The sequence below is a fragment of the Lonchura striata genome, chromosome 5 (genome assembly GCF_050655825.1).
Source record: "Lonchura striata isolate lonStrDom1 chromosome 5, ASM5065582v1, whole genome shotgun sequence".
NCBI classification, from domain to species: domain Eukaryota; kingdom Metazoa; phylum Chordata; class Aves; order Passeriformes; family Estrildidae; genus Lonchura; species Lonchura striata.
This window is the reverse complement of record NC_140707.1, coordinates 52,796,220-52,820,764: the sequence shown is the minus strand read 5'-3', so window position 1 is coordinate 52,820,764 and position 24,545 is coordinate 52,796,220. Positions and strand designations below refer to the sequence as shown.

The 24,545-nt window shown below is 38.5% G+C and overlaps 1 protein-coding gene across 25 annotated transcripts in view; it reads right to left on the bottom strand.

Annotated features, from left to right (window-relative positions):
- Positions 1–24,545, bottom strand: part of NRXN3 (neurexin 3) — a 963,701-nt gene that overhangs the window by 502,244 nt on the left and 436,912 nt on the right. For all 25 annotated transcript variants that reach the window (XM_085582217.1, XM_021542849.4, XM_085582229.1 and 22 more), the window contains one exon: positions 18,055–18,174. In XM_085582217.1, coding sequence (XP_085438343.1) covers positions 18,055–18,174 — 120 coding nt within the window. The remainder of the gene's footprint in view (positions 1–18,054; positions 18,175–24,545) is intronic.

Below are 24,545 nucleotides of genomic sequence, written 5' to 3'. Positions count from 1 at the left end.
GTATGTCTCCTTCCACAGACTAAGATCATGTTTACTGTGACTGAATCCTCTGATGATAGGAGGTTTTCAACTGCACGCCTGATTAAATGCTGCCTTCCAGAATTCTTGGATAACAGGAATTAAATTTTAATGCCCTTAATCTAGTTGACACTTTTTCATAAGCTCTTCCTCCTCTCCTTCTCCTGTTATAAATGACCAATTACCTAATCTAAGCTAATGCAGGCTTTGGTGGAGGCTAATGAAGATGCGGTGGGTGAGGTCCTGCTTGCAGCACAGCTCCATTAGGAAAGGTTAATCACCTCCTATCTTACAATCCCATGTTTTAGCTCCAAACAGTGAGGAGGCAGAGAAAGAGGCATCCATCACATTAACCAAAGAGTACAGCAAATGCCTGGCACTTGATCAGCAGCAAGGTGCTCTCCTGATGGGAAGGCTGCAAAATGAAGATCCAGTGACCTCCAAGGTTGCTCAGGGACAGAGATCCCCACGTAAGAAGTAGAGAAGGGAAATGCCCCCAGATAACAGTTGAGATTTGTACTTTAGAAGAGAGGTCTGCATCTTCCTTCCCTGAGAAGGAAGTGCATCACACTGTATGTGATGTTGCCCTTTCAAGGAATAAAAAACCTTTTCTTAATGAAATGAGCATAAGCAGCTGAAAGAAACCAGAGAGGAGCAGTCCCAACTTACACAGAATGAAACAAACCTTTGGTTACTTAATATTATTTCATAATTCCTAACCCTCAGGAACAACCTAGGCAATGGAGTAGTGATATCTCCTCTCTGCATTTGGACTATCCATTGCTCTTCAATGTTGATCAACAAGAATCATTTATCTCCAGTGAATTTAGAATGCATGTGCACATAGAGCCAAAGGGTTTGTCTGTGGCATCAACAAAGCCTAAAACTGCGTGGCTACACCCGCTTCTGTGGATATATAGAACTAACCTTCATGACACCAACTCAATCCATTACTAAGTCCTTACTCAAAGAAAGAATAATTTATTTTGTGAACTGAGGCAAAGGGATTGTTGGTAGGAGGAGAGGAGAAATTCCTAAAACTTTTACATTCTGATTGACTACACAATAATGTTGAGTAACTACTACAAAAAAAAGATTATTTTTTTTTTTTTTTTTCGGTTTTGATTGGTTGGTTGTTTTTTAACTCAGGGTTTTTTCTAAAATTGTCTTCATTCATTACCACTGTCCATGACCATTAAATTTCCCTCATATAAACAGTGAAAATCCTCCCTCCTCATCCAGAGATGCTCTGAGAAAAATGAGAAATACTTCAATTGTAAGACAGATGTATTGCTTCTTTGCTGTCTTTATATATATATATATATATATATATATATATGGGGTTTTTTTGACTCCAGGTTACCTTCCTTGCTGGACCTCTTCAGCTATTAAGGTTCTTTAGTGTCCTTGCCCAGATGACACAAATATTTTCCCTTTCATCATCTGAGATATCTTACAAACCTAATTTATGCAATCAAGAATAGGTCCCATGATGTCAAAGCTGAAATAGGATCTTCTGAAACTGGTAACATGTATGGCAGAAGATAGTAAACAATTTTTTTTTAGCTGTGTTTAGTCATGACCAAATTTAGGTTCTTTATAGTTCTAGAGCAACCTGTCATTTAGTTTGCAAAGTAGGAGGACGTTTCCATGCAGTTTACACTTAACCTTACTTAAACAATTTCTGCTTCTCTCTACTCTTGATCAATAAATATTCAAGTCAAACATTTTATGTCAATTTCTTCTGAAGCAGAAAGGCAGACAATAGTAGAAAAAGAATCCTCGGCTTGGAATTCGAACAGTGAAGAAAACATTCAGATGGTGATCCTTCACAGCTGCTGACTGAAGAAAATGCCTACTTGAACTGCCAGGAACTCTGATAGCTAAGGGACAAATTGTGAAAAAATACAAAAAGAAACCCATACAGACAGCTGAAGTGGCAGGCAGAGGTTTAAAATTTTATCTGAGTGATCTCTTTGCAAATCTGCAGAGTGTATGTAAGACCAACATTAGGCACAGGAGAATAAAAAATCTAATTTAGGAGTATGAAATTGCTTTTTGAAAGGATTTTGAAAAAAGCTTAGAAATTATCCTTTCAGAAGCTCCTGTCCCAAAATTGCTTTCGAATTATTTTCTAAATACTTAACCCTTTATTTTACTAGAATAAACTTTATTTTTTCTTCTTTTTTTCTAAGTCTTATTAATATGTCTCTTTAGATAAACTAGCCAACACTGAGCTTACTTGTTTTAAGAACCAGTGATAAACATGCGTTTTATGACCAGCTAAGTTGAAATAAATATTTTAAGGTTCTCAAGCTGTGTCTACAGAGTCATACTTATCAGGCAACACACAGAGACTCAAAAGGGCCTACTATTATACCTACTTATGCTACAAACCAGTGTAGTTCAATGAACAGATGAATGGATGCAGCAAAGACACTAACTCATGGATTGCAGCGGTCCAGGTGAAGACATCCACCACACCCCTTGAGTACTAACAAAGAAAAAGAATTTGCTCTATACAAATTTCAGCAGAAAAGCTCTATATCTTCCACATGGAAAGGCTGCAGTTAAACAAAGATCACCACTAACATCCACCAAGAGACAGAACCTAGGTGCCCTCAGGCAGCTCCAGCAGTACTCTGTCATAGGTGGTTTCACAGATCAAAAGGGAGAAGACAGATTTACTGCCCAGGCCAGAAAGTTCCAGGCATAGGAGGAGTGTGGGCCTTGCTGTGCCCTGCTTCTTCAGGCAATCATTTGCCATTAGAAGGTTTTTCCTTTTCTTTAGTGTGTGAAACAGAAGGTAATTCTAGGTGGATTCAGTTATTCATGTGTCATTAAATATTGCTGCAGCAGGTCACTGTGCTTGTTAGTTTGTATTTACTGGTGACTAAGTGAAATAATAGGGCTTCTGCCACCAAGGACTTTTCTATTACAATTAGGAAAAATAGGAAGAGATACTTCCATTATCAAGTTTACAAGTTTTACAGGTTTCTGAAAACATCTGAGCTCAACTTTTGTTTTCTGACAGAACTAGCACTACCAAAATATCCAGTCAAAAGCTGCAATTGGCAAAGGATAGAGGTTATGAACAGTGGCTCTGTCAAAATTTCCTGTTGGATTTCCAACTTAAAACTTACAGTTTTCAGCATTTATTCAATAGTATTCATTTACCTGGAAAATATAAAAGTCGTGTTCAGCTTTTGACCTCGCTTCTCTGACCACAAGCCTTAATTAGAGCCAAAAGCAAGAGAACTGTTCTGATGTTGAAGCTTTTCCTCAAGAACTTTTCAGGATCTTCCAGTTCTTCAAAACATCCCACAAAGTAAGCTATGTATTGGTCATCACAGCAGAACAGCTGTTATTTTCTCAGAGACTGAGCCATATCTGAACCAGAGGAAGATACCTAAGTGACCCCAAACTAGCTCATCCTCCCTGCTATCTTCCAACTGCCTTTTGAAGAGGAAGCTCTCCTTGACATCAAATAGTCTCACTACCTTCTGTAGGTAGCAGTTCCCAGACTAAAAAGATATATAAGACAAGAGCAACAAATGCCAAAGGAGACTTGGAGTCATTAAAAAACAAAACAAAGAAATTAACAAAAAAACCACAAGCAAATGGGAACAAGGGAAAATTTGCTCCTTGCTTCCTAGTTTAAAAATTCTGTCTCTGGAGAGTTGAACCCCTTCTGCTCTGATGTGTCCTCCTGCTGTTTTACTGCAAGCTCTGTCGATTCACAGCTGCTGCTCTGCACAAGTCCTGGGCTGCCTTCAGAAAAAAACATATGTAAAAGCTGGGGAACCATTTCCCCCACTCAAACAGCAAATCCCAAGTCAGAAAGAAGACACCAACGCAGAAGTCAAAAACCTGCATTCTAACAGCAATGACAAGGAGAGTTGGGGCAAAAGCTGTACTTACCAAACTAATGAGAGTAGTATCAGCTATTTCCCACACAATCAGGTCCTGCTTTGAGATAGTCTACCTCACCCATGTCCCCATATTCTCATCCAAAATGCTCTCAAGTTACTGCTGCATTGTGATCCAGACTGGCCTCCAAAGCTCAGTATAATCTATATGCAGTGAACACAAATCACTTAACTGGAACAGCAAGAAGAGCTCAGTTATTTGCTAACATGCATGCTTTTGAGGAAGCAAAGCAATTAACACATTGTATGCAGAAAACACCTTCACAGTGTTATTCATAAAGTCTTGATCATAATTCTCAATCCCCTAAACCTTGAAGTCATAGCTACTACATGAAGATAAGACAACCCCAGAGAAGTATCTGGGGAGGACTTAGAGTCAGAAACCTATCAGTGAAGCCTAGCTTTTATTGTTTGGTATATTTTCATGGTAGCAGAGACAGGACACTGATGGAAAAGTGATGAGAAACATCACTTCTGAATTTGAAAATCCCTCTGGTGTATATCTGGTGATACACAGAAGCACTTCTGAAATTATATCTGGGAATTAAAATTTGAATGAGAAATCAGAGCATTGGAACATTTACTAGCACCATAAAAAACTGCTAGAGGTATCCAGATAAGAAGCTTTTCTTGTCCCAGAGAACATGCATGACATGGAATTTCCATGCCATAGCTCTTGGGGATTAATGATGGCAAAAACTGCTGCTTATATCCAAAACATGTCCTGAGGTAAGGGAGTAAGAAACAATCCTTACACAATGGTGTCATCAATGTAGTTAGGTCCTAAAGTTCCCCAGCTGAGTAAAAGTAACAACTGTGAAAACTGTAAGATGTGCATTAGGAATCGTGCTGAAATGCATTAGGTATTTGAAATGGAAAACTGTTACTTGACTTGCCCCAGAATTGCAGTTGTTCCACATGAATCAGGACTAGTCATAAGAAGTTAAAAAGTGGGGAGGATCTCATCCTCATTTAGGCACGTAAAGATTTTGTACCTCTTCTCTACTAAGCACCTCCACACCACTTATGAGGATTGAGACTAGATATTATAAATCAGGAATCCGCTCTCTGTCAGCACAAAAGCAAGAAAGTGCAAGTTCAAGCTTTTGAAAACTCCCAAGAACAAAAATGGGAGGACAAGTGAGGTCAGACTGTTCTTTACAGAAACATGAGGAAATGAGAGGCAGAGGTGTGAAGACACTGGACACACATCTACAACACACAATGAGTGATAATCCGGAGTGGATTTTATTATATATAATGGCAAACTCCAAGAATACACAACGGATGGAAAAGCCTTTCACCCCAAATACCTGCTTCTGTAAAGAAAAAATCTGTTCTACTGAACAAAGGGAAGTTCTCTATCCATAGCTACAAAAAAAATATTAAAAAAAAAAAAAAAAAAAAAAAAAAACAACCCTGATTTGCTTCTTTTACTTTCCACACTGACACAAAACTTGCTTTAGCAACCCAAGAATGGCTAACACCCTGGCAAGTTTGTCAAAGGTGACTTTACCCCCCCCAAAGAAGCCTCTTTCTCTCTTTCACCTTGTGGCAGAAGATCAGTGGAATTCAGCCATTTCAAAGACAAGCTTCCAATGTTTCCTCATTGCAAAGACAGTACCTTCAGTAGTGCTCTACTCCAAATCTAAGTGAAAGCAGGAGAAATAAAATTACTCCCAAAACCATAAATAGGAAAACATATGGTAGGAGAATGAGAACAGCAGAACTGCTAGTTATTTTAAGTGACAAGATCACATAATTTAAGTTTCCAGGGCTGAAGCCCTGGAACATTTTGCACAAGACTCAAATAAAGAAATAAATAGGGAACTAGGCAGACCACTGCAACATGCAGGCATCTTCCTGACTCAGCAAGCTATCCACGAGGAACAGCCACAGACAAGAACACACAATCTGAGTTTTTTCTGTTTTCTCTTTAGTATGTCTGCCCTGAAACTACGGCATCTGGAAGCATTCTCCAGAAGGTTTCCTAAACCCTCAAGTCATGGCAAAGCTGCAGGACTCAATAAATATCAAGGAGGACATAATCTGTAGAGGACTATACAAAGCCTTAGGTGATTCTGGAAAACCTCTTTTTGAGATTAATTTGGAGAGGCGAAAAAGACAGCTGGAAGATAGAGATTATTTCTAACTTCATTTCAAGTTTTCATAATCCAAATAACCACCAACAACCTGGGAAACTCAAGCAAAGGATGCTTGGGGTCTGTGGGTACACAGCACCATCTCGTGGAGTGAATGGAACAAGTATAAAAACCAAAGACTGATTCCAGCACTTGAGACGTCTGCAGCTTGGCTTTTTGACAGGCTCCTCTTCTAGAAGGTTAACAAATCTCTCTATCGAATTTGTGCATTATAAAAAAAGTTCACTGCAGATCTATAAAGAACAAATGAACAACAAACAACTCCCTATTTTTATCTCTCAAACTCATCACCGTTAACATAAACACTGCAGGCCTCTTCATAAATAGAGTGTGGGCAGACAACCATCTGTACTGAATTTTATTTGCCAGCAGGCCTAGCACAGCTGTGAGCACCCTTTTCTTACAAGTCTGAATCTCATGTACTTAAGGTGGGCAAAGAAAACAAGACTACAAATACAAAATTTGGCAGGAATAATAACCTATACTTCTCTCTATTTAGTACTGGAAAAGAAAAAAGCCCTTTTCCATTTAGAAAAAGAAAGAAACTCAGAGAAGCAGCTATTCCATACTTTCCAGTATTTGCTCCCAAATATGGTGGTATGCTTACAGAGTGTTGGAGAATTAAGTTACCCAGCTGGTTCACATCTTACTGCTAATAAATAAAGATTTCCAAGCACTACTGAAAACATGAAGACCTGATTAGTTTCTACCTTATGACAGGTAGAATCTCTGCAACAAGTAATTTAAGTGTCCTGACTTATAAAGGAGCTAGGCAAATACGGGGGTCTCTGTGAAGAAAGGATGTAGTTGGTCTTACTTTCAGCTCCATCTCAATTATTGTGTTATACCCAGCTCTACTTCAGCAAATACTTCAAAGTTTATTCTTAGTTCATCTTGGCCTCCAGGATGAAAGTTGTTTAGAAACAGAAAGCACTGTGTATATTGTCTATGCATTTCAAATAGCTCCCATAATTATTTTAGAACAGGTCTTTCAAATGTGAAATGTGGGTTAATCATGTTCTCTGGTACACCTAATTTAAGTTTAAATGACTTGAACTATCCATATTCCATGCATATGAGCCACCAGTAGCAATTCCACAGCCAAGTGGAGATCTCCATGAGGATACCTCCCTTAAGACAAAGCATAAATCTATGTATCAAGTATCCATCAGAAGCGTCTCTATTTCAGCATGATACAGTAAGGGATTTAAATCTCTAACCTCTTCTAAATAGGACAAATGCTACTGGTAGAAAGTGCAAAAAATGGAGATAAACAAAAGAGAACAGGCTAGTGGTTTAAGTTTTGGGGTTCTTTGGGTTGTTTTTTTTTCCTGAGAGTACAACCACTTAACTCCTATAATTTGTTTTAAACAATGTGAAGCATAGACAATTCTGTCTGATCTCCGTTTCCAGCATTCAAGTAACTATAACAAGATAAATTCTCAGGATAATCCCCATGCTGCAGCACTATATGCTTCAGCATCATGTGGCATGTAGGATTAACATGGTGCCCTGCCTAGCTCAATATACTGGACAAGCGTGCACAACTCAGCAATAGTTCACACAGGTATTTCAGATTTTCAGATATCTATGCATGGCAACTCATGTACCAAATGCATATTCTGCAGAGCTGACCCAACAGTTACAAGACAACAAAACCATGCCCTCTTGGGCAACTTTTCATACTTCTGTCAAATATGCCTATTGAACTCAAGATAGATAGTGGTGTCTCTGCCTCTCACACACATGTACAGGCATTCAAACAGGTTTTTCTCTTGTCCCATATCACACAGCAGGAGTGCCTACAACCTATTTGCTGGCACTCAGATTCACAGTCACTGCTTCTGAGAACTGGCTCATTTGCACAGAGCCAGTTCTGCTCAGTTCATTCTGCACTGGTAACACAACCAACCCAGTGGTACAACAGCAGCAGGAAAATGAGTCTGCTGATGTCAGCAATAGTGCTGCCTTCTGTAACATGCAGTTGGCTTGGATCCAAAATGTAAACCCTGGAGCACAGGCACTTATTGTGACAGTCTGCATATCCAAGTGAAAGACACCTGATGGCTGAAGCCTTCAGTAATAAAAAGAAATACCAATATTAGCCCTCTCTTCAGCATTTTACTGAACTATGAAACAATCTGTGACAGATTAACTGTTAAAGACACAGATCCTTCTATGGGACCTATAAATTGTATGATGCATGGCTTGTGATATTGCTATCTATCTCCATCATTTGCCTGAGATCAGAGGGCAGAAATGTAACAGACAGAAGGTCATTTAGTACAATCTGGAAAAAAAAAAAAAAAAAAAAAAAAAAAAAAAAAAAGAAAGAAGATAAATATGACAGATGGTTATGGGAAGCCAGCAAACCTGATACCAGTTTTGCTGTGGTCAAGCACTGCAAATAGGTTTCAGACCAGAGACAAGAGGAAGAATAGAGCCTCAGCCACATTTCCTTTAATATAAATGTTGGAGTCTCTCTGGAAGAAAAATATGCTTATATTTGGCAGTTATATTACTGCAGTCAGAGTCTAGTCAAGACATTCTGGTCTAGAGGTCAGTTATGTTACCTGAGACAGTTACTCAATAGACATGAGCACAACTACTCTCACATTAAGGCTAGAGACACTTGAACAAAAGCCACAAAGATCAAACTGCTTTCATAGGAATGGAGCAGTTTTCAAATCTCTTTCCCCATCCTACTCAAGGCCACACTTTCAAACATTGTGCTGGCAATATACAGAAGGGCCTATCCTAGACTAGGGAGGCCACCACAAGACCATGCTGCTTGCTTATGTCCATCACAGAGGTCTGTAAAGAGCCTCAGGAAGTCACAGCCAGTAGCTTATTAAATAATAAACCTAGGCAGACGAGGATGAACTAACTTAGGTCAATGCTTTCAAACTAAGATTAGTTGTCTTCTTTCTCAGGTTTTTAAGCATTTTCTGTTAACTTGCACAATAAATTCATCCTTATGATGCCATCAATAAATCATAAGCTTTGTTTTGAAAATAATGAAATAAACCACATTCTGCTTTTTTATTCTTTCATATTTTCTGTTCAAAGCTATTCTAAGACTTTCACTGAAATATGCAAAGTTTTACTTGCCCTAAATGTGAAGTTTTCATTGATTAAACTACCACCCATGAAAAATTTTCACCAGCTCTGTATGCACCCAAGACTTTGAAATGAACTAATGTTCACAGATTTGAAAGCTTTTTCATCTGCAGGCAGCTGTCAGCTAACTGGGGTTTCGGTCAACACTTACATCCCAAAAGTATTCAAGTTATATGATTATTCTTAGGGTTTCTTACTAAAAAGTCTAATTCCTCCCATGATCAGAGAAGTTATTTTGTGTCCCAAAATCTCTAAGGACAGCAAAAGTCCCAGGTTGCTCTCCCAGCATTTGCCAAGGTCTCAGATGTCAGTACACAAAGAAACACCTCCACAAAGATAAATTAAATCCACCAAAATGTACTCCCCTGTACAAAGCTTGTTTCACAGGTACCAAAGCAGCCAATTTCAATCTGCCCCTCAGGGATCATTATTAAGATAACTGTAATTAAGGTTTTTCATCTAATCCCCAATGTTCTACAGCTGAGATTATATACCAGCTCCTGGGTAACAAGATTGCAACATAATAAAGCTATGTCCCAATATGCAGCTAAACTCCACTGGAGATCAATAGTAGCCTTCTGTCAATGACAGGAAATAATTAGTACATTAGGCAGCTCAGATACTGAACAAAGAATCTCCTTCAGGACCTCTGACTCCTCCTGCCTTTGTTTTTCTTTTAACAATTTCCATTGCAGAACAGTGAATAAGAATAAAAGAATCTGTCTCTTGGTCCCTACTGACCCCAGCATCCTCAGGTAGCCCCAGACTTGCGGGCTCAAAAATCATCAAGAAGAAAAAAGTTTAAGAATTCCAGTACTGCCTGAATCTCTCTGCATGTTGGCATTCTCTCAGCTACCCACACTGTAAATATTTTATGACATAGATTTGCCCAACTGATGACTGTAATCTTAAAGGTAGCTTTTGGTCTAAGGTATATGAAAACTATATATATAAATCTTTAAAACAAAACAATTAGGCACATTTGATATGTGGACTGTGAGAATCCCATAGCAGATTCTGATCTGCAACTATTGGCATAAATTAGAAGTTACCTCATTGAATTAAATAATTACTTTGTATTTATAAATGTTACTGCAAACAAAGTCTAGTCTGTAAAATAGAAAAGATTGACTTCAATTTTCATCTATTTGTTCTCACCCAATAATGTCGGCTCTTCTTTGTAAACTGTTCTCTATGTAGACAGCCTGGGAAACAAGCAATAATCACCTTGAGGACCTGAGAGGAATAAGGAGGCAATACAGTGTGTGCTACGGCAAACAGCTCTGTGCTGCCTGGGAAAGCACCAGGTGAACCCTATCCCATCTTGTTAACACCATTACACCCCACTTACCACACATCAGATTTAGATTAACAGCTGAACTGCACACATATATAACTCAGCTGAGGGCTGCAAAGATGGGAGACCACACAAAGCCCAGGTGGGACAAACAACAGATTACAGATTATTACAAGTCAGAGTTTCCATCCTGGACAGTAAGCCCAACATGGAAATCATATTTTCATAATCCACAGTATGACTTACAACAGACTCACAGGGGATTGGAGGGAATGATCAAAGCCAGCTGTGTGTTCACCTGTACTAGTGACTGGATATCCTGCTGCAGATCAATTGCAACAGCTGAAAGACTAAACAGATTTTTCAAGGTTTTTTTTCCCCTTCTCTGCACAAGAACAGGTATTATCTGCATACCATATGGCACTCAAAATACCTCATGCTGATGAAACCATAGTAGGTGTAAGATTATCAAAAGTGTTTGGACAATACAATTGAGGACAGAAGTTTCATAGCATTGTGTAGGGGAGAAAAAATCCATTTCAAATAAAAGTCCTTAAGCACAGGGTGATTCTTGCCAATAAAATCCAACTCTACATACATTTTTCCTTATCTTCCAAATTCAGTTCTGTACTATCTTCTGTGAAGAAGCTACAATAAGAAGAAAAGAATCTTTAAAGAGTAAATTTGATGGTTGAAGACTTTTTGTATTTTTCTGAGTTTTTACATTTACTGCTTCTTTAAAAAATATGAACGTGTGCAGAATATTACAAAGAAAATGCTAAATTTAAAATTAATCAAATCATTGTTGCACTTGACAATTTAGAACACTTAATTTATTATATTACATTCAGTCAAAATATGTGCTTACAGATCATCATCAACAAATGGAGCTCGGGGTGACAAAACAGAGACTCTTATTCCACTGTACAACATTTCTGTTTCTGCTGCCAACTTACATCAGTGTCTTATCAGTGATTCCACCCTGGGTGTTCCATTACTGAAGGAACAGGTTCTGATGCCAAATCTCTCATGAGGCAAAACACATAGGCAAAATACAGCACCACTTGCTCAGCTACTTTTAAGATGAAAAGTGAAAAATATTGCCATGACTAACAAAGAGCATCAAATTAAAGAAAAATACTGTCAAAGGAAGCAGAGATCACAAGGAACAAAATTATGGCAAGAGCCTTCTGTGACATGCTTATGAAAATGGCATAGCTGATGAACTGCACCAAGAAGGGAATTAACTGCTTGAACTGCTCAAAGGTTGATAACAGAAGCTGTAATCACTCCCACCTGTAAAAGTCTCTCTCCTTCCATGTTACTGAAGTTTGTAGCATGGCTAGACCATAGCTTATGTGCTGACAGCAGCCAGGTGTGCACAGATATCAATGACTGATTGCAGCTCTCATTCTAAATGCTCCTTCTGCCAAGCTGTAGAAGCAATCGTAATTAAATTACTCACTAGAGACCTAGCTGCATTTTGGGGATCACAAAAGGATAAAGTTGGCTAGCTTTCACTATTAAAAAAAAGGAAACACTTTCATGTCAGGGCACCTTGAGAAGCTGAAAGGTGCAGAAGAAGCAATTTCAAAAAGCACCTGTCACTCAAATTCCCTCTTTTTCCTCCAAAACAGACAAATTTCTCCCTCTAATGTTGACAGCACTGCCCATTCCAGATGACTCCCAAAGGGAGCATGGGGCAAATTAGTTCTTGATCTGCAGTCTGATCTGATGTTTAATAGCTGTTACTCAGGAGAGGGAAAAGAATGAGCATTCTTAAATCACTGACGAGCTAAGGCAGTTGTGTAGTAGGTTATTACTAAGCATCAGAAAAATGCATGGTGCTTTAATAAGTAGCACCAGTTCCTTGCCCAAAAGATGTTACCTTTCCCAGACCTGCAGGGCAAATGAAAGTAAACAGTGCTAAGGAGGATGAAAGCAGGGTTCATAACTGAAATCACATTGTTATAATTTACATCATGTACTAAAGTACAGCATTGCATTTCCCTTCTTTTTTATTCCCATCCTCAGAGGATATGGTCATGCACTGTCAGAAGACACCAATGGCTTACATTAGGAACTGAAAATGAGCCATCAGCCAGAAAACACTAGTTATAATAAGTGAAAGAACACTAAGTAAGAAGGAACAAAGTATGAGGAGAGAACTAAGAAGTAGGTTGAGTGTCTGACCTGTTGTAATGAAGCATGATTCATGATTCACTCAAGATAAATCAGAGGTGACTCTTTCTTCGTGTAGGATGGATGTCTCTGTAGTATCAAAGGCAAATCCCCAAGCATGCTGATATTTAAACAGCTGACTGTTTTAGCCATGCATGACTAATGAAGTCTATGCAGATTTATTTTCTACACACTAGCAACCTCTTGCTCTCTGACTCAGTCAGTGAGTAAGCTGGGCACATTAGAAACAAATGGGTAATAATTAAACATGAACAATGAAGAGTGTTTCTGTAAGTAAATCAAGCTGAGTTTGTTGGCATTAACATTAAAGGAGGTTATGAATTCTGGACAAAAATTGGCCCAGATGATGAAAAACACAAAATACTGAGACAGAGGGAATAGGGCTCACCTCCCAGCTGGGGGTCTGAATCCTGCAATGGAGACCACAAGCAGTAACTGCTCAGTGACTCACAAAGTAAGTTACAGGTGCAAATGGCTCATGAGCACATCAGAATAAAGCCATCATCATAAAGGAAGGGTTGCTTATTTAGCCATTTTCCCTGCTAGTAGCCTCTTCTAGTGACTATTCTGCTATGCTATTTAAGCAGGTGTGAGGGAAAACCAGTTCTGCCAGTGAAAACAAGTTTACAGATTATGCTCCAGAAGCATAAATACACTTTCATTCATTTACTTTGTAGGGTGCAAAAAAGAAGGGCATTAATGAAGAGGGATGGGCCTGCTCTGACAGCCTTGGTATCTCACGCATGTGGGGCTAAGGTCAGCTTCAGTCTTCCTTAATCAATCAAAAATACCCTGTGCTTTACTCTAAAGTATTTGTCTAAGACAATTTTTGCTAATTTTGATATCCATCCTTTTATGTCAAGTAAAAAAACTATTTTGGCTAGTAAGCCTCACTCACTATGATTACATAACTGAAGTTACCAAAAGCTCTTCCTGTGATGGTGTTAATTTAATGAACAATGGAACAAAATCACCATAATTCTCTTTCCCTCTAATCCTTCCCTCCTCCAAATGTGATTCACATAAAGACAGTAAAAGCATATAGGTTATGCATCACAGTGAAAGGGATTATGAAAAAAAAATACATATTATTGCACAAAAAAACCCCAACAGCCCTCTATATTACTTCTCTCCTAGACAAAAAACAAGCATCACTCAGCCAAGCAACCTCATTGGAAGGATCCTTGAAAAGGATCCTTGAAAAGTATGGAGAGTGGAGGCATATGAAGACACCAACACAAGCGACAAAAAGCTTGGGCTTCCTTTTCCTTTTACGATTCAAATGGAAAAGTTATCATTAAACCAGGTGTTTTAAACTAGGCTATTACAACCCAAAGTTTATAAATAAATGAATAGATAACCCCTCTAAAAGGACAATAGTTAGCAGATGGATTTAACTGTTTCAACAACAATGTAAAACCTGTTTCAAAATGTGATTTATACTCTGCTTGCATAAGCCATTGCTGCAAATCATTGATTTTTCACAGGCAAACACCTCCACTAATACATACTTGTGTTACCCTGGCAATTGATCTTGGAAAGCTTGACCCTCAGTGTTACTCATCTGCATGAAGCACTGAGTAAAAAGCAGCATTTTCTATTATCTAGTTTGACATGGATATACCATTTTCATTTGCTAGATTGCCAAATGCCTCTTCTTGTGCATTCTCTTTTGTGCAGAAAATTTTATTGTTTCATCAGACAGACAAGAATGTGAATTAATCAAAGAATCTGTAAAGCTGTTCATAGACAATATGAATAAATACAGGCCACTTCTCAGGTAGGTTGGAATACTTAACTAGCATGTTTTCATCACATATCATGATTAAAATTATCAGGATGGAGTTCATCCCAGATGTAAGACACTTCACTAACATCATGGGTTAACTTTCCTTCTGCTACCTTACATGCTTAAAGCTGCAGATTTGAACAGTCTAAGCAACAGCTTGGCATGCCAGGGTTGTTTAATATTTCTAATATTAACTGCAATACACTAAGACTGACTTCCTACATCTTAGAGTAGTCATGTAGATTCTTAAAATAGGTTGCAGTCCACATTATTGAATGTGATGATGAAATGACTAAAACATCTATAAAGATTGAAGACTATGGAAAAACTTCCAAAATTTGAGAACATATTGTAAACGGCATGGAAAATAGAACCAGAATATCCTGAATAGTATCACTGCTTCTATTTCTACTTTTCACTTCAGGTGTTAGTACTGGCCAGTGTGAAGGCCAAACCTTTATATTTACTTTTGTACAATGGACCTTTTCAAATGAATATGAGGAGAGGGGGTGTTTGTGGGTTATTCCTGTGTTTGGTTTTTCTAAGCATCAATACAGTTGTACAAGACAGAATGGACCATATTAAAACTGAATCTGCACCCCCATAGCTCCCACTAATTTCTTGTTCTGAAGCATCTTGATTCCTAAAAAGTAACAAACATCTAAAACAGAGCTACAGACAAACAGTTAACATTAAAGGCTATATCATCATTCCCACTGGGAATTTAAATCCTAGTCTTGTTAAGCATTACTGGTGAATGGATAAACACATCTATAGGTTTACAAAATGCATCTCTGTCACCTCTGAAGGGTAAAGGGCAACTACAGGTGCTTCCTCTTCACCCTTCAGAAACAGTAGGTCCAAGCCAGTTTCATCTGAATTAGGAATTTTAATGTCCTAGCCCTTGGACAAAAATTTAAAAGGAAAAACATATCGACACATCAAGATTTACTCAGCATTGATAAGACTGAATATCTTTGCAAAGTTTGCTCTAGCACATAATAAAAAAAAAAAAAAACAAACATAAATCACACCTACTAATAGTTAATTAGGGATAATCTAGGTGATCAACAAGAATAATTGAACACCATAGTTTCCATTTATCTATCTCAGAGGCACAGATATATTTGTCATTAAACACACAAAAATGCTAATTTCCAGTGTGGACATTTGACTTGATTAACATAAATAAAAAGGGAAACTATGTACAGTAAGTCAGCCTTTTGCTATAATTTTCCTTATGTAAAACTCTACCTGTTCCATTTACTTCAATATTCCATATTTACACCAATGGGAGACCACCGATTGCTCATAAGGTGGAAATAGCCATCTACTAAATGAATGTAATGGACTTCTGTGACCAAAAAAATGTTCTACCAAAAATCCTAATGCATTTCTAAATGAAAGACCTCAGGTTACACAGAAGATATCTCCTTTGGTGTCATTATTTGCACTAAAATCCAGTCTAGAGTATTTGCTTCAATTGATAGATGCCTATACTTTGGTTAGCAACCATATCTTAGAGGTAGGAAGGAACATGACTTTAGCCTTCTCAACTACACACCCACAATGTATCTTGATATTATCAGGAAGTCAGAAGTAGAACTCTATTTCCAATGTCATGATACATGACAAAGACAAAAATCAAACAAATAAACAAAACCCACCAAAAAAATTTCATACGCACTTTTTGAAGGTCCCAAATGACGTCTTGTCATGTTCCAGGAGTCCACACAACTTACCTTTCCAGATCACTTTGAAACCAACATCCTTCTGCCTGCATTTGTAAATTACCAGCCAAGCCTAATAACTGGAGGCTGGCTCCTACACTGCCCACAACACCCCCACTCATTTCAAGCTCCCTTCTCTGCATTATTTCCAGCTGCCAGCTGAGCAGCAAGAAATCTGCAATTACAGACATAGGAACCTGACTCTTCCTGATGCTTCTGGGCCCATTCTAAGCCATTAGCAACATCTTAACAAGGGCACTGTTCTTGAGTTGTGAAGCCAAACACATTAGAAACAAACCTCACAGTATCAATAACATAAGAGATTTCCTGGATATGTATTTAAATGCAACCCAAGAGAATTCAAATTAGTGTTTCTTTCACACATTTGTGTGCTATGCTTAGCAAGTCTAAACTGATTGACTGAACAAGTAGTTTGAGAGTGGGAAAGTGGGTGTCCAATTGATAAAAGCAAACCAAAATAAAAATGCAAAAAATTGGCACCAAATCTTGTGACTCCAATATGAAATGCTTCTTCTGGACCCAAAGGAAACATTCTGAATTCCAAAGCAACCCAAAACCAGATATAGCATTACAATCTATAAATCTGTGTCAGTAGTACCTTGTTTATACAGCCCCTGTCAAAGTATGAAAGCTGATAGGCCTTTCCAGCATCTGTTTGAGAGAAATATGCTGGAAGAAATGGGAGACCAACACAGACAACACTACATATTATGAATTACTCAGAAAAGCAGGCATTTGGCCTTCAGCAGAAATGGATTGTCGACATATGCTACACAGCTTGTCATATGTGCCACCAATTCAGTCATGTCTCAGACTTTTAGGGGAAGGGTTGCAGATATGACAGTGCTGTGGTACCAATATTGCACAAACCTTGCTGGTACCGCTAATTAAGTCAACCACAAATACCTTAATGAAAAGTAGTCTTTTTCTGTGTTTAACATTTATACAGTCAGTGAACCAAATTATTGAAGCCTACTATTATGCTTACTACATCACTCATGATGTATTCCTTTGTTCCCTGCCTTGGAACAAGTGAAGGAGGTCACCTCAAATAAGAGAAGCAAGCAGACAGTAGAGCTGAAGTGATCTGTTCCCTCCAGGCAGAAGCAAAGGCCAAATCATGATGAGCAGAGGGAATGTCAAAAAGCTGATTATCTGCCCCCTAAAGGCAGACTTAAGGAGTTTGTTCAATTATTTCATCAGAGATCCTAGTAGTAATTGGCCAAGAACATCCAGTGTTTTGAGATTAAGCAAATCAATACCCCAAGAAGCACAGTGGTTCTGCGGTGTATTTAACTGATCACTGGCTTTAAGTGAACCTTCTCAGAAACATTACTCAGCATTTCAGCACACAGCTAGTATTTCAGTAGAAGATTAGAACACTATTATCTAGAACATTACTCATTTTATATGCATTCCATGACTTTTCAAACCAAGATTTGAGTGAAAATCTCAAAGCATAATTCAGTACACAAAACTTAGTCATTTTTTACCTATGAAAATATTACATACAATATCTGCAAAGTCATTCTTGGTTTCTCTAAACCAGGAATTCCATTAACATCAATTACCACCATTGGACTTGTGGTACTTGAAGAGGGGGAAAGAAAAAAAACGAAAAAAAAAACAGCCAAACAATAGGCTTTAAAGAAATTTCCAAGAAAAAATGTTTGGATTTGGCACCGTGAAAGATATACTGTAATTAAAAAAACAATGAATTATCTTTTTTCAGTGCTCTCTTATATCAGAACTCACAGGTCACCAATTCACTGAAAAGTCTACTTACGATCATTACACTGGCTCCCAGAATATGAAGTCATGGAGCAATCACAGGTGAAGCCTTCCCACTGCTGATTACAGATACCCTGATTGGCACAGGAATCTTCTTGGCAGGTAGTGCTCGGCCCTGGAGAAAGATGACAAGAAAAGAGTGAAATAAAGCTGAGAGAATCACTTGGGTCAGGCCCACGATATCTTTAATAATCACTACCATTATCATCAGGATCCTCATGCAGAAGAAAGCACTAACAATACACTGCTCCATTCCTGGACGTGCAAGAAACTCAGGTAAAAAGAGCACAAAGACAGTGTACACCTCACAACAAAACAGCAAACTGTAACACAGAGTGAGGAAGAGGGAACAGCACCATATTTCCTCTTAGGCAGGCCCAACTCATATGTTCCAAACTTGCTCAAAAAATTTTACAATAAAATAGGGAGTGATGCCAGGCCAAAAAATATGGCCAAGTTGTGCTTTCCAAGAAGTTTGATCCCCTAGTAGAAATGAAAGGTAATTATTAGGCCAATGAACAATGCCTCATCATACTCAAAGAAAACGGATAATGTAGATTCAAACTGAAGTTTTGAAGCCTCAGCTGACTATAATTTGGCTTTATAGGTTAAGAAAAGTCAGCCAGAGAAAAACCAAACACTCTGACCTATCACATAGGTTCCTCTGGAAACATGCTGATAAAGTCCTCAGAAGGGCATGACATGTACCTACAACACTTCTATTTTTGGACTGCTTTCCATGCTTTTGGTAGAAGCAGAGAAGGAAGCAGCCACCACTAACAGAACAGCCTTTCATTGTTCTGTGATTTGCAGCTAACAGTTGCTATCCCACTCAGGTAAGCCTTGCAAAGACAAAATCCAAGCAATAGGCAAAAAAGTAATCTTCAGAGACCCTGAATTACAGCTACCGTGCCATCGACAAGGAGGTAGCTGGATTCTGAATGAAGCAAGAGCAGGCATGAAGCTGCAAGTCATAGATTACAAGAACATGAGTTTGCAAGTTACTTCCCAGGCAAGTATTTTATATTAAGCATTCTGGACAAAGGTATGTCACTCCTGTTGTGCAGGATTTTAAATAAAATGTACATATACATTGGACATACCTACTATGCTATATCCTGCATGGGTTGGAAAAGAAGAATTGAAAGAAATAAAGCAGATAATAAAGGATCAACTGGCTAGGCTGCCTGAGATCAGTTCATTAACCACTTCTGGTCTAGGAGAATGCCACAAGGACAAAGAAATAATTGTTCAACCCATCCCAGCATCTTTCTTTACAGTCTCTGCTAGCAACAGCAACTCCACAAGACTCAATCCCTTCCTTATTTCTTCATCACATCAACACTACCATCTGTATTTTATAGATGAGAGAGAACAGACCAAAGCAGAGACAGCATTTTAAAATATTTTAACATAAAATTAAACCCTTCAACCTCCATCAGACACCATCCATAGTGATTTCACTAAATCCCATTTGATACTGAGATTGCACATCTGGGCACTTCTGTATTTACAAGCCCTTGTAGAACCCACATCTAACTGGAAGTCCCATGTCACACCATGATCCTCCCAACAATTCAAAGAGCAAGCCAGAAATGAACCCTTAAAGCTTTGGTGCAGAGTTTCTGCTCTCCCCACCAGATCACCTCTCCTCACTGAAAGAACAGAATGGATGAATTTCAGTAGCTTTTCTGCTATCTGCATTTCTTTACATCTCTCCTGCAATGAGAACGAACATGTGACTCAGTAAGCAGAGTTTGACTGAATGTTAACAAAAACCTGAGCTTCTTCCAGAATTTATTACACTGTTTTAAAAAACCAAACAAACAAACAAACCCCAAAACCTCTAGGTGAAAGCATAAGTGTGGTTAATAGAAGACAACAAAGTCCCTGAAGGAAAATTCACCTATTGAAAAGAAGTGACAGCAGCAGCCACAGCAAGAAAACCCCTTGTTGCCATGCTGAAGGAAAGTTGAGCAGCATTTTTCAGCACTTTTCTCCTCCCCTCCGCCTCTTCTTCCCACCCACCTGACTCTCATTTGCAGCCATATGAATCCCAGTGGTCTCAGTGGCACAGTGTGAAATTAACAGATCAGTTCTAGATTAGAACAGAGCTGACAGACTTTCCAGCGTGGGCTGGCAGGCACATGTATGTACAGGCCGCCCTCCTGCCTTAACTTTTGTAAAAATCATGGATATAAATATACATACATGCGTATCAGGTTATGGTCTGATACTTGCTTCAGACTTACTCTGGCTGAGCAAATGAAGGGCTAACATTTAACAATCTGAAATAGAATATTAGTTGCCATTTTGCCTAAAATGTCTAATTATCTGAGGATAAGGAATGAGGATCAGATACCTCTCCTGCCCATTACTATCCCACTATCTAACCTCTAACCTCAATCATGAATGCCAATGCTCCTAGAAGTATAAACAAGCAAGATAGCTATACCTATATTTTAAAAATTAAACCAGAAAGCAACTGTGACTCTATGCAAACTTGCTACAGCATCAACTATATAGACCATTACATAGCAGTAGAGTAAAATACCATTTTCAACAACGATTCTCCACTTTTCCTACATTTTCTGAGAACGCTTTAATCACTAACTGGCCTTGACAACTGGTATATCCTTTGTCTAGGTGCTACAAGAGAAAGGACTCTATTCAAGGAATAAGACTGCATGAGGCCCAGCACCTGTGGCTTGAAGTCTTCAATAGAGCCCAGAGAGCCAAAGTACTTGAATTCATGGCCTGTATTATGGTGTCTATATTGTATTTAACAGAAATCAGCTGTGAAGATGGGAACAGCACTTTCAGCAGACAGAGGGGGGAAAAAAATAAGGAAAACAATGAGGAATTTTGAAAGCCTGACAATACCACAAGGAAGCTTGAAGCCTGATCTGCCATCTTTAGAGTCAGTCGTGACAGCACAGCATAGGTGCTGGGTACTTGGCCTCACTTCTTAGCACTATGGGCCACTTGAATCACAAAAGGAACGTTTTCTCACAGAGTTCATCTACTCCTGCTGCTAACAGTCATTGCCTGATGTCATAATCCTCTGTAGCAACAGAATTTTCTTCAGAGCAACTAATAAGGATGTCACAGGGAATTAGGATTTTGGATTAGGGAGCGAAGTGACAGAAGCACAGGAAGGATTATAAAACATTAAGATTGTGCTACCACGTACGTGCCCTTTAGTGCTAACGAACAAGAAAATAAGATAACAAACAACTTATATATAAAGCAGTAGAATTGTTTCTAAATTACTAGTGCCATCAGGACTCAGGTCTATTTTTAATCTCATTCCTCTGGCAACACTAAGAGCAGATAAAGTATTTAAAAGCAAAGTTTCAGAACTAGTCTTCACATAATAATCTGAGATACCTCTGATTTATCTGTTTGTAGCTGAGCTTGGTACAGTGCCTTCTTCGTGCCACACACACAGTGGAAAGAGGAGTAAGTGGGCAGCAGATACCAAGGAAGTGCAGAAATCCCCAGTGCAGAAACGCAACCCTGCTAGCAGAAGCATGACTTGCTGTGCCACTTCCTGTCCAGGTTAAGCCTACCAACAGAGGCATCTCCTTTGGGACATGAAGTAGAAAACCAGGATTCTTCAACAATATCCTTTTTTTTTTTATGTCTACATGTCTAATTTTTACTGGAACAGTTCAGTATCCAAGGACTTGCAGGATCTGAGATTTGCTCAGTCATCCCCCCTGGGAAGGAGACCAGTACTACACTTTTCTTCAGCTACCTATCCAGATGTATTGTTTGTTTATTAATTTTTCTTCTAAGTATTTGAAGAAAATCACTTTTGAAGAGTATAATAGCCTAATCTTGTATCTGTATTCTGCTTAGACAAATTGCTTTTTCTACCATCTTTCCTGCAATATCAGTTGTATGGTATGTTTCTCTTTTCACTGAAATTAAAAAAAAAAAAAAACCAACTCTACTGCTGCATGTTGCTAAAACTTTCATGTTTCACTGGCAAGAAAAGTCATTCCTTCTGTATCTTTTGAAAGCTCTTTTCAGGAAAAGGAACTCGAGAAATAAAAGACAGCATTGTGTTTATTGTTCTTTATTGTTCTTCCAAGTTACACATGGAATCAGTTTATACAGCAGTTGCAGGATTATAACACAACTGCCTCATGCTTTGATCACAACTAGCAATAAATATTAAGATAAGGAAACCACTATTGGTCTTGCACATAACACCTTCCTCCACACATGAAAAATTCACTCTTTTTGAAAGGAATCAACATTTGTGTTAATGCTATGGTCTCAATAAGATGAAGATCAGCAACAGGGGAAGTTCAATAAAAATATGGTTCCATTTTCATTCTTCATCTCCCTAAATGCTTTCATCTCTTCCCCTTCTATCTTCAGAAATGTTACGAAGCAGTAGGAAAGTAATATACACGACATCTTTACAGCCTTTGCAGACTAAGGTGCTTTTTTAGTCCTATAGTTCCTAAATTACAAATGTCATGCAGCACTGAAATATCTCTACCACTACTGTAAAGTCAGATATTACAATCAATTTACACCTTTGATAAATCTACACACTACTTCTGTCAGCATTCCTCTTTCATAACCAGAGAGCGTCAGCCTTTTTTAATTCAATCTGCAGTAGCAGTTCAGCTCAGAAAGGCATCGGGTCTTGGAAACCATATGCACTAGCTAGGAAATAAACCAGTTCCAGGATTCACTCTTTCTTGAAGGTTAAGTAGGAAACAAAGTTATACCAAATAGTTTTCCAATGTTAGAATAATTTGGAAAGCAAGATTTTTCCTGTTTAAAAAGTGAGCAAAATTAAGGTTGAATCTCATGGAACCATCACTTTCTGGGACGGACCATACCACGTATACTGGTACTGCCAAATATATATTGGTGTGGCAGCATTTACTTTGCACAAATGCAAGGAACTAAATTATAGTCAGGGTTTAGTGCATGATTCAGAAAGTTAGATCCTGTATTTTGAGTCACAGATAGCAGAAAGCAGGAATATCACAGACTAATATAGCAAACCAGAACCAAAAACCAAACAGATTTTCAACGATTGCAAGGCCAGCTCTTCAAGCTCTCAGTTTCATACTTTGTTAAGAACTCATCATCCCTTTCATCACCTAAATAAGGTTAGACATCTGTCAGGTTCCATATTTAAAGTTACTCATTGTCAGAAATAACTCAAAAGTTAGCATTCTTCTGTCCTCTGAAAAACGTAGCCATCTTTTTCATTGCCGCAACAGAGCCTGAATACTTCATCCACCTGATACAAGTCATGGTGCTGAGTCTTTTTGTTCCAATAAGTGGCTGGTCTAAAAACTTCAGGAACTGAGACTAGTTAAAATAACAAATATGCACAAATGTGCTTTCTCCCACAGAAAGCACATCTCAAGGTTACACAAGAAGGGAATCTAGAAGCAATGGCAATTCATAGAAAGGTATCTGCCAAATGCTGGGATTTCCTTCCCTTCAAAGAAAGCTGGCATATACCTATCACCCTCTCCCTTGCCACTCTTCTACTTTCCATTTCTAGGTAACCTAAAAGGTTATGAGAAACGTGTTTATACACATGCTGGTGAGGAAAGACTGAAAAAAGGCCAAAAGAATAAAAATCCCAACCAGAGAACAAAAAATCAACTGCATAAAAGGGAGTATGCCTGCACACAGAATGCAACAAGGGACAGGGAGACACAAATGAAGCAGAGAAACTAAACAGCATTTGGGCATTCAGACACAGAAGCTAAAAGCATAAATGAAAATTAAAAGGGCTGTACGTGAACACAAAAAAAATGGAGTACATTGGAAAAACATCCTGCCTTACTGCAAGTCACAGCAATAAAAAAGAATCACAGAATAGTCTGATTTGGAAGGGACCCACAAGGATCATCAAGTCCAGCCCTTAAGTATGAGGCATCATGGCCTATCCTGAAATAGCCAAACCTATTTAGCAAAGGTTGGTTTCCTGGAAAGCCAATACTCCACTTTATGCACTCAAGCCACACTTCCCCGCAGGCTTCAACGTAATCAGATGTCTCTACCTGAAGGGCAAATACTCCTACAGGGTTAAGACCTCTGTAAAAAATTGAGCATGAGATGGAATAATCTTCACAGGTGTAAAACTCCTTTGGTTCTGAGGGCTCTGGAAAAATCAAAACAATAGATCTCTTTGCTCCAGAACTCCTGTGCATGATGCATCCACTTCAATAAACATCAAAAATCAAGCCCAAGATTTCCTGTGCATGCATTCTGAATTCTGATGGACACATAACTGACTACAGAGAACAACAGTGGCTGTGGCAAGAGAGAGACAATACTTTCTGATGTCTAATCTATGTCCCAAAATCATTGCCACAACTTGAGTGGACAGCACAAAACATCTTAATCCCAAGGTTATTTACTTCTGGGACACTTTTTTCTTATCACTTTCTTTTCTCATCAGTCTCAGTCCACATAAATTTCCTATTTTTTCAAATA